This window comes from Pavona decussata, unplaced genomic scaffold (genome assembly GCF_977016875.1).
Source record: "Pavona decussata unplaced genomic scaffold, jaPavDecu1.1 SCAFFOLD_36, whole genome shotgun sequence".
NCBI classification, from domain to species: Eukaryota; Metazoa; Cnidaria; class Anthozoa; order Scleractinia; family Agariciidae; genus Pavona; species Pavona decussata.
The window spans coordinates 1,195,001-1,205,974 of NW_028145458.1; the positions used below are offsets into that span (position 1 = coordinate 1,195,001).

General features: G+C 39.7%; 1 protein-coding gene across 1 annotated transcript in view; it reads right to left on the bottom strand.

Moving 5' to 3' along the window:
• LOC146484263 (nose resistant to fluoxetine protein 6-like) overlaps positions 1-9,916 on the bottom strand; it is a 27,260-nt gene extending 17,344 nt beyond the window's left edge. The window contains exons 1-5 of the mRNA XM_085105044.1: positions 9,630-9,916; positions 5,467-5,606; positions 4,392-4,476; positions 2,327-2,420; positions 1,058-1,320 (exon numbers count right to left, since the gene is read on the bottom strand). Of these exons, the coding sequence (XP_084961170.1) occupies positions 1,058-1,320; positions 2,327-2,420; positions 4,392-4,476; positions 5,467-5,606; positions 9,630-9,879 (832 nt within the window). The 5' untranslated portion in view covers positions 9,880-9,916. The remainder of the gene's footprint in view (positions 1-1,057; positions 1,321-2,326; positions 2,421-4,391; positions 4,477-5,466; positions 5,607-9,629) is intronic.
• Positions 9,917-10,974: the final 1,058 nt, after the last annotated feature.

The following is a 10,974-nucleotide window of genomic DNA, read 5'->3' on the forward strand; positions in this document are numbered from 1 at the left end:
TAAGTGTAAGCTGCCTAACTGAGCTTAAACAGCAAGGAGTTGGCATAGTGATAAAAAAGCAATTATTTCACGATCAGGCATTGGATGTGAGATGATAGATAGCTAACGAGGTGCATAGTGCCGAGTTCGCTACCATCATCTCATATCCAAGAAGTGTGAGGGCAATAATTGTTTTATTAAATTTAACAAGAAAAATTAAGAGTAACGTTGTTCGACGTTTCGATGTATCCAACATCATTATCAATAATGGACAGTTCTTTCATAGTACTAAAAACAGGTTGCAGAGCGACACGGAGTTTCGAGTTCGGAAGTTCGAAAATCTGCAACATTCGCAAGACTAGATCGAGAGCCAAAACCGAAGATCGTAAACGACAATGCGTGGTATCTCATTACAAATGTGGTCTATGTGAGATGGACTATGTCGGTGTTACAAATCGACACCTCTATCGACGCATTAACGAACATACAAGCTCAAGATTTTCGATTGGGAAACACATGAAACAAATCAACCATCGCAGACAATTTTTTCGATCCTCAAAAAGTGGCGGAATAAATTTGACTGCTTTGTTTATGAAATGTTGTTTATACAAGAGCTCAAACCATTGTTAAACGTGCAATCTGACTCGATTTGTGCGAAGAAATTCTGCTAACGTATTTGCATAAAAATCAAACACAAAGGAATGCCATCGAATTAGATTCAATTATTCAACTCTGACATTAAACGTTTTTTGCATTCTTGATAATGATGTTGGATACATCGAAACGTCGAATAACGTTACTTTTAATTTTTCTTTTCTCCGATTTATTAAAAACAGTCAAGAAATATTGCTAGTAACGGTAGGTTTTGCTGATTTCTACTTTTCAAGCACTTATCACCAGACGACGATTTGAGACGATTTAATGGTTACTATTTCTTGAGCATGGTATATAATATAATGCCTCATAATTTTATACCATGGCCACAAAGCCAATCAAATCCCTGTATGGAATTGCATTATACAATGATACTGCAGTTTTTGTTTTTTAAAATCTTATTATGTGTTAGATGAAGCATTACCGATGCATCTCTCTTCCATATTCGGCTGTCCGATGTGAATGTAGGAAGGTGGATCTGACCTGGCAGCATCAAGATTTGAAGGAATTAATAGTGAAGACTCATTGTTCCTCTCATTGGATGCCTCTGATCTCTCCACTGATGGGAGATATCTCTTTCCTTGGAATTTGTCTGAAGAAAACCAAAACTTCCAGGACCCTTGAACCACGCACAAATCAATTAGGGTTCCAATGAGACACAAGAATGCTATGATGCTGCAGACAACACTAAAGAACAAAATGATTCCTTAATAACATGCAGTATAGGGAAAATTTGACTTCATGCATTAAGTGGCCTTACATCACAAGTATTTCATATCTAATTAAACTACATATTGTTAAATCATTTGCAATATATCAGATGTTTATGTTATGAGATCAACATTTACTATGAAAAAATTCACATTGTTCATTGGTGCAATGGCATAATATAGAGATAGGATTATTGCAGTGGAAAATGACTACAATATCCTTTGCGGAATATTTATGGATCATAATAAATAATAAGAGTGTGAAACATAAGTTCAGGTTATGAAAAATAGCAAGTGAGCCTTATACCCACCACCCACAACTTCTTAGTTTGTCGTGTCAATGATATCTTTCATCAGGTTCTTATTGCTACCTGATAACTGTTGCAAAAGACTGAAAATTTACTGCAAAAAGCAAATTGTAAGCCTAGTGCTTATACAACGTGGCAAGGCCGTTTTCTTTCTTTTTTCTGTTTTTTTTTTTTTTTGGGGGGGGGGGGGGGGCTGTCTTTTAACAGAAAAGGGGAACAGTGAGCAAACTACTTCATATTCTGTTTGTTTAAGAAATTGCAATGTCATTGTTTATCGTTGGTGTGATTGCACGAAGTCTGATTGGCATTGTACTAAATTTTGTGGAAGTTCCAGTTCAGTCTTCTCAAATTGCCAACATTTTGGCAGCATGAACAAGGAAGATTTTTAATTAAGAATGTGACAGTCACGTGATTTGTTAGTCCTGTGGTATCAGCTTCCCCAGGCTCTCTCCCATCCGCCAACATTTCAAGCCCTATAAAAGATCCTGGACCCACTTCTGTTCTCAATTCTCTCACCAAGTACTTGTCCCACTGGCAGTACCTGTCAAGGTATTTACTTAACACCAAGTTGTGTAAATCAACTGCAATTCAAGCATGCATGTGGATATCTATGCATGTGCAAATAAGTACAGACTAAACTGCAAGTATGCGCAAACAAGTAGGTAAATAACTCACAGTGTTATGATGGGACCTGCAGTCCATTTGGATGGATGGGCACAGTTAATCTTTTGATCCTTCCCCAAGCTGACATCCAATTTACCAAGATATACTACAGCAAGGAAGATACAAGGTGTGTCATGAGCCATCACTTCTGTTGTACTTTAAAATGAGTTTTAGGTCAAATTGATCTAAAAAACATTCAATTTTATTTCCCCTTGTTCCTGAGTAATGGTATTCATTAAAGGGCTTTGCACTAAAGAGGCGTGTATCGCCTTTTTAGCCAAAAGTCAGAAAAACGCTACAAACTTTCTCAGTTTTAGCCTGTGACTGCAGATTTTGTGTCTCAACCTTGCAAGGTAAAAATTATTGCACAAAGGCTAATTATTTACTAGGAAGTTTAGCTCCACTTTTATGTTGTGGCAGTCTTATGAAATCAAATCCTTCAAAATTCAGCCTTTAGGCAAAAAGCAAATTATGGATCCACATCCGCAGTGTATACTAAAAGTTCTGGGCCCAATAAACTCCAAAATTTAGTAGATTTTTAAAATCGTAACATAGATTCACAGTTTTTAAATATCTTTACCAAGTCTTTACTTTAATTGCTACAGCCTTTGTTTGGTTACAATGCTACCGAGTGTTGCCAATGTGCGAGCCGGCGAGCCAGCGAGCCAAACGTGCGAACCATGCGAGCCAAACGTGCGAGGCATGCGAAGAAGAGTGATAAAAATCTGCGAGTCAGCGAGCCATGCGAGCCAAGGGGTGAGCCATGCGAGCCATGCGAGCCGTGCGAGCCATGCGAGCCATGTGAGTCACGCGAGTCATGCGAGCCACAGTATAAATGTTAAGAATTTTTATTTGTTGTATTGACATTCACATAAGAACAAGAACAAGAGCATCGGAACAAGATGAATAACATCGCAATATTTAATTCTTACAGTGGGACAACGCAAACCATCATATTTCAGTTTTTTGTTACATGTAATTGACACGTCAGGACTGATTGTCAGTGTCATTCCAATCTTGTAAGGTATGATAAATGAGTACTCAAAGATGAGCGAAGTCAATATTGTTGCACTAAATTCAATTTGAAAAGAAGCGGCGTAACAGAAGCATTTGTCGTCAGCTGGTGGGTCGAATGCTATCTCGAAACCAGCCTCTGCCACTCTAGTGGCGAGTTTTGAAGAAAGACTTGTCTAAGGGAAAGGACAACCACATGCAGCAGTCAGCCAACCGACAGAGTTCTGATAACTCTGATTCTCCACTAATGACCAAACCTGTTAAAACGGCGCGATTTACTCACCATTCTTGACGCCAACAACGGAGTCGAAGTGCTGTTCTTTTGTTTTGTTTTGTTTTTTTTTTTTTTTCGTGAATGAAGTTCCACGTGGATATCAATGAATGACATGTGTCAATAGATACCTATTCGAGTAGCGGTGCAGCCGTATGTTTTTCTCGGATTTTTTTTCCCTGAAGTCTTGAACCTTAATAAATTTTTGCGTATTGTTTTTATTTTTTGGCGCATCTTGGGCGATTTTGAATAGGCAAAATTCTCTCCAAAGTTATAACAAAAACAACAACAAAAAAAAGAAAACCAAAGAAAAAAATTCGTCCAAAATTTTCTCACGCGAATGTAAATAAAACAAATAAAAATTCTTAACATTTGCACTGTGGCTCGCATGGCTCGCATGACTCGCGTGACTCGCATGGCTCGCACGATGGCTCGCATGGCTCGCTGGCTCGCAGATTTCGCAGACCTTGCGAAGAAGACATGCGAGGCATGAACAAAACATGTGAGGCTTGCGAGGCATGAACAACCCCCAACATAAATGCTAACCGTTAAGCTAACCGGGGAGCTATTTAAGCTAACCTGAGTGCTATTTAGGCTAACCGGAGTGTTTTTTAGGCTACCCTGAGTGCCTCGCATGGCTCGCTGGCTCGCAGATTGTCAAGACCCAATGCTACCTGTGAACGGTCGTCCAGTATATGAAAGTTAAACTAGTCAAATCAGAATATCAATATTATTAAGGTATTTAAAATATAAAATGTTCAGCCACCTTAAATCAAATACACATAAACCAACCTTTAGCAATCAGTTTGAATAAAACAGCAATATCCGTCTCACCACAAGCAGCAGGTACACACATGCCCCACTTCAGAGGAACTGACTATGAATGAAGTTAAATGCAGTTTGTCTAATGTTTAATAATACTTGTCCAAAAAAAAGGAATTAAACTAAACACACTGACAACAACAAAGAACAAAGATATGGCAGGATAGTTAGGAACAACAAAGAACAAGCATTTGACACAGGCTTATAATATGTGTATCTTCACAGGCATGTTGTAGCATTGTCTTGTGTTCTTGGAATCTTTCGCCCCCATCCCAATCTCCCCTTTTTCCAATACTTAGTCAGTGTGATGGGCGCCTGAACGTTCAGTGTGGGGACTCTCTGATGGCTGGTCTCTAGGTGACTGGCCTCCAGTAGAAGCTCCTGGACATCCCAGGCACCCAAACTCAATATAACAAATGGATGCAGTTCTTAAATCCAGGAAATGAGGACAAGTCTATTAATGTCAAATTGGAAACACTGACAAATTATTCCATCCACAAAAATTAAATTACAGTCTGTACAAGCTCTGACCCAAATAATGTTTGGAACTTTGGACCACTTTGATAAATAAACATTTATTTTTAAAATTGCACTAACGTATAAATTTGTAGTAATTATTGCCTGTAAAATCTGACCTAATATTTATTCTGTAATAATCTTGCTGGGATGCCAACATTTTGAGATATGCATGGAATCTGAAGATTTTTCTTTTGTGCCAACCCCCCATCATCAACTTTACCTCCTCTAATACGTACCAATCATACCCTACCTCCCTTCTCCCCCCCCACCCCCCCCCCCAAACTGCACTCCCCTCTAACCCCCACTCATTTCCCGTGAAAGGTACGTAAATAAATACACCCAGACACTGTAAGGTATAAATTTGAAAAACAAGACATTTTGCAGATTTTGAGAAATTTGAGGGCAAACTCATAGTCTATTTTAGAGGAATGACCCAACCACTGAATTTGATGATCTGAACTGGAAACTGGGAATATACTCCTGAATTATCCAGGAGAGTTAGCATAGATGGTTTTGCAATATTTACCAGTCCAGCTATCTTCCCATTTACATTAGGAGCCAGGCAATACTGTGCACCAGAAATATTCTGACAAACAGAATATGACCCAAACCAATTGAAGTTTCCCCCAGCCACTCCACTTTCTTGTTTTCCTGAGGCATCCACGTCTAGAAATTAAACAAAAAAGTAATACAATTATAACTGTTTTATTGGAATCCTTTAGAATAGATCTGACACAAAACAGAACGTATAAAAGCTTATCAGTGGCAGATCCGGGAATTTTTCAATAAGGGGACTCAAAATGTTACCTTACACACAGTAGCCATCACATTTCTTATTTCTATAAAAAACATTTCTGTAAACCATTAAGGAGGCAGCTCGGCAAGCTAGGTCTACAATAATATATCATGTCTAAAGTACAATGACATTTCAGATTTAAGGATGGTTTAGGTTCTCTATACTGGACCCTCTAACCAATCTGCTATTAAATGCTGGTTTACATGCTTTGCTTGGCCTGATTTATTAGCCCAACACTAGTAATTTAGGGTGTGAATCTTGTGTACTAGTATTTTGACACCTGATTTACAGCCAATTGGTGAATTGAAAATTGAATAAGGTAACTCTGGAATAGTGCAGGGACCACTTGTACAAACAGCAGCAAAGTGTAGCCGGATCTTTAGATCAGGATCAGCAATGTTGAATAAAACGTAAAATTAAATGCAAGGCTGATCAGACAGCTAAAATAATTTTATTGCCCAATATTTCGGTTAGACAATACTAACCTTCTTCAGGGGCGGCAAATAGCTTTTTGCCGCCCCTGAAGAAGATTAGTATTGTCTAACCGAAATATTGGGCTATAAAATTGAAAATTGGCCCGATTTAGAAAATCTGTTGCAGCGCAACATATTTTAAGCCAGACCGACAGGAAACCGTTACAACAATCAAAATTCACGATTGAAATTGGGTGTCAAAGCACAGATATGATTTGCCCTCTGATAATGTCGGCTGACAAATCGTAGCATGTAAAACGGAGCCTTAACAAACTCGTATCAGAGTAAGCGTAACGTAGTAGTAATGAGCATGCATGACACCCAAATCTGCCTGCTTTCATATTGTGACTAGCACTACAGTCAACTTTCTCAAAAGAGCACATCAGTATAAAGTAAAGACATCATAAGGGCAGACACCGTTTTTTTTGCTAGTTGTGGAAGATTTTCAACTGTCCAAACTCTTTTCCAGCAGGACACTTGATATAGGACGGACAGAGGGAGCTGGTCTTCAGGGTGTCCGTTAGAGAGCGATGAAAGAATGGGGTTAAATACAGTGCCTCCTTTTGTTACTATACACACGTTCTGTATCAAGGGACGTTCCAGAAGACTTGCTTTTCTTAAGGGTTATTGAAATCCGAAAAGAAAAATAGGGGCAGCCACGTATTGTACAAGTCAAGTTTGAGCGCGAGTTAAGTTCTAGTCAGGTTCCTTTTCTTCTATTTCCTTTTCCCTTTTGCTTCGTTTTTGTCTTCATCAAAAGCTGTGATTGTGATCCTTGCTTTTACAATGATGTGCCAACTCAGGGGTGGATCCAGGTGAGGTGGATTGGGTGGCTAGCCACCCCCCGCTTTAGGGTCGTTTAAGGTTGAAATTATAAAAGGGAACAAAAGTATAATAACTGACCCGACGACCGCTTCTAATGATGAAGAATGGAGCTGTGACACACACTAAAACAATGGACTGAGGCACATTATGACTAACTTCGGACATATTTGAGCCTTGTTTGCGCAAAGGAAATTTTGGAACCAATGCGACCACTCATTGCTGCTCTACAAGGCCACCTAGTTGGAAGGTAGGGGAGAAAAAATTAGGGGGATAGGGGAGAGGGGAAAGGGAACTCCGGCCCCAAAGACGTCTTTACCGAAGGCGTTCCCTCTCTCCTTTCCCCGAACCCCATCATTTTTTCTCGCTTCCCTCGCTTCCCGGTGTATTCTGCGAGTCACTGTTCTTCACGACGGCCATGTTGGAGGACAGAAACAATACAGGGATTTTCCTTTGGGAAATAAATTCTATCTTTATGCAAATATCTTCTATTGTTTTAGTCCTCCAACATGGCCGCCGTGCACACACTCCATACACGTGCTATTGACGTCATCGAGTGGCGTGACCGTCGCACGTGATAAGAGTCCAGAGTCCAGCCAAAGGGACTACAACGTTTTGCAAACTGTTTTGGCGAGTAGTGCACGAAACATAGGCAAATTTTGACAAGAAAGAAAAACTGTCTGACAAAATATTGGATAAAGACCGTTGAGAGTGACCTCAACCAGGATTAAAAAGCTATAAATGTTTCAAATCAAACTTTGTACAGCCGGTTGCCGTGTTTTGGCTGTCAAATTTGCAGAAAATGTATTTTCTCTGATAGTAATTAGTAGTAATTAGGGCTTGCTATGTATAGATTGTTGTAGACGTTTTTTGGTGGGATACATTTTATTTCAAAATTGGAATATGGATTATTTCCAAAACTTACCCAGGATTATGGATTATTCAGAACCCCCTTACAGGGCCTCAATCGGGCAAGTTCACGTCGCTTTCAAGAGCGAACAACCACAGCGATATTCATGTTTAGCTTCAATAAACTCCTGATCTTGAAGGACCTTCCTTACAGTAGCGTACATTTTGAACATTTTTTCTAGTTTTACAGAACTTTCAGCCTTCTTCTGCAAGATTTACAAGGATTCAAAGCTGAAATCGCCGTCATCTACACGGCGCTCGCTGGCGCTTGCCACAAATTTCAACTTGATTTTTACTTTTAAAACGTCCAGATTGTCCAGAGCGTGTATAGAGAAAATCTATTTCATTCAAGAAATAGATGGACAAAATTTCCCTTCATTTGTTGAATTATTTTTGAGAAATATTTTATAAAAGCAATGGAAGACTTTTTTTCCGTCTTAATATAACTTCATCTAAACACTCGGGGAGTTGGGAGAATTCTCGAAAGTTGTGCAAACCCAAGACGCAGTCGAGGGTTTGCATAACTGTCTTGAATTCTCTCATCCCTCCCTCGTGTTTAGATGAGGCTATGCTTACATAGATGACCACTGTTTTGGAATCGCACAATTCTCTCGGGGCTTCCCGCGGTTTACGAAAAACTTAAAAAAAAAAAAACAAGGTCTGCCCTCAGGGCATCCCGCGTATTAATGAAAAAAGTTGCAAACCTGGATATATTTTTTACCGTTTACCACCAGCACATCATTATAAAAAGAGAATACAACCAGAAGACAAAAGAAGAAGAAGAAGAAGAAAAAGGAGAAAAATAAAAGTTCGACCCTGACTCGAACTTGGCTCGTGACTCGAACCGTGACTCGGGCTCGAGCTTGACACGTGCGCGAAGTAAACTCTCCTTCTCCCGATTTTTCAAGTAATATATCAAACAGGAGAAAGCGTGTTTCATCAGATCTCCAAACACTGAGAAGTTATTTAAACGACTGCGAGGGCGGTTTGGATATCTGATGAAACACACACGTTTGTGTGTTTGATATTATTAAATTACCTTTTGATACGAGCTCAAACCACCTTCTCTCCATCCTCGACTGGGAGAGGCTATCTCTTCGGCGAAAGAAACAAAAAGCCTTTATGATGTATAAAACCATAAATGACCTTGTTCCGGAATATCTACAAAGTCTTTTCTCTCAGCGTCACTCTGCTTACAACTTAAAAAAACTCTGGGGGAAGGCTGTCCCTGTCCAAACCAAACACCAATTATTTAAAAAGAAGCTTTTCTTACAGCGGGGCCATGTTATGGAATAACTTGCCCAAAAGCTTAAAAAATCATCCGTTGTGCATTTTAAGCGAAATATCAAGAAGTTAGCTGATATATCGGATTCCCACTCGGCAATTTTGTAAAGCAGTTGTAATTAGTTTTGGTTTTTAACTTAAGCTTAACTGATGATTTTCCGTGTATAAATTAAGATTTACATACATACATACATATGGCTTCTCAAATGATCAATAATTCTTGGAGAAATTCAAAGCTAAAGTTGGCAAAGCATTATGGTAATTAGTCACAGTAGTGATTTCTCTGTTTTCTCTCGATGAATTGTTAATGAGTTTGAGAAGGAAGATCCGAGGGATGTCTCTTTGTAGCTGATAGAGGCACAAGTAACTAATTAGCAAACATACTGGGAAGAAAATCGCACTTACATCGAAAAAGAAGTTCCTTTTTCGTGACGAGTCCAAGGACAGCATTCCTACATGCTTTGGAAACGTTTGCAAAAGGATTCGGCGCTGTTTCATCTGTGTAGCTTGCAAGCAAAACTAATAAATTCTTTTTTGCATATAAACCACTCAGTTCTTCAATCGCACTTTGAGGAAGCGATCTCGACGAATTGCCATGATGAAAAAGGAGAAAAAGCGATCCCAAAAGAAACCAATACACATACATGGCAGTCATCTAATAAAGTACCGACCACAACAGTCACCCGGTATATATTTTTACCCTGTACGTCATTAGAGCGACAGGGTCACGAGTTCGAAGCCTCGAAAGGCACTTTGTTTTTCCCTTGGGTGGGTAGACGCAATCGATTGAATATTGCTTGGCAAAAATATAAAATCCATCTTTCAAAACGTACTTGTAATTTTTAAGACAACCTTAAAAATCTATTTAATACTATTTTACTGCAAAACAATAATAATAATAATAAAAAAAAAAACTCCAACGCCGTCCAAAATAGCGGCAATGCTTCCGTTTTAGTCCTTCGAGCCGTCCCGGCATACACACGAGCGAGACGTCCCATGTGTGCATCACATGCCATACTGTATTTATTCAATTAAGGTGGTCTTCTACTCAAAAATGGTGAGGTTAGGCCGGCGACACACTTGGCGATTTAATCGCCGATCGCTGCGAACGGTGAAAATCGCAAGGTGTGCCCGGTGCAACGATTGCTATTTTCGCCGATCGCCATGTTCGATATCGGCGATTAAATTCGCCGGCATTCACTAAGTGTGCCCGTTCCCGCGATTTTCTACGCTCATCGCCGCAAATAGCCAGTGAAGTCAACCCATCGGGTTGGGCAATTTTATCACATGACTTTTCGAAACTGCCACATCGCCGCGATCGGCCAAAAAAATTGCCAGGTGTGTTCGCATCAATCGGTGGCGAAAATCGCTTGCGATTTTCTCTATCGATCAAAATCGCCGAGATCGGCGTATAAAATTGCCAGGTGTTACGCCGGCTTGAGGTTGCAAAAGTCACTTCTCTTCAAATAGCAAAATTGTAAGCAATGAACACTTGGGAATGCTGCCTTGAAATAATCTCACTCGATTTCCAGCATTAAACCAGCGAGATTTAAGAAATCCAATCAGCAGTATGCGACTTTTTCCATAGTAACGGCCATAGCAACATTTGCTTACATTTATTAAATGCTCACAAACAAGCGTCAATAAGAACATTACCCCCGCCTGTCTGTAAAATGACATCTGCTTAGTGCTACTACTGTGGAGAAACACCTGACCATGGAGAGAGTCCTGAGGTCCGAGTTTTAACCAA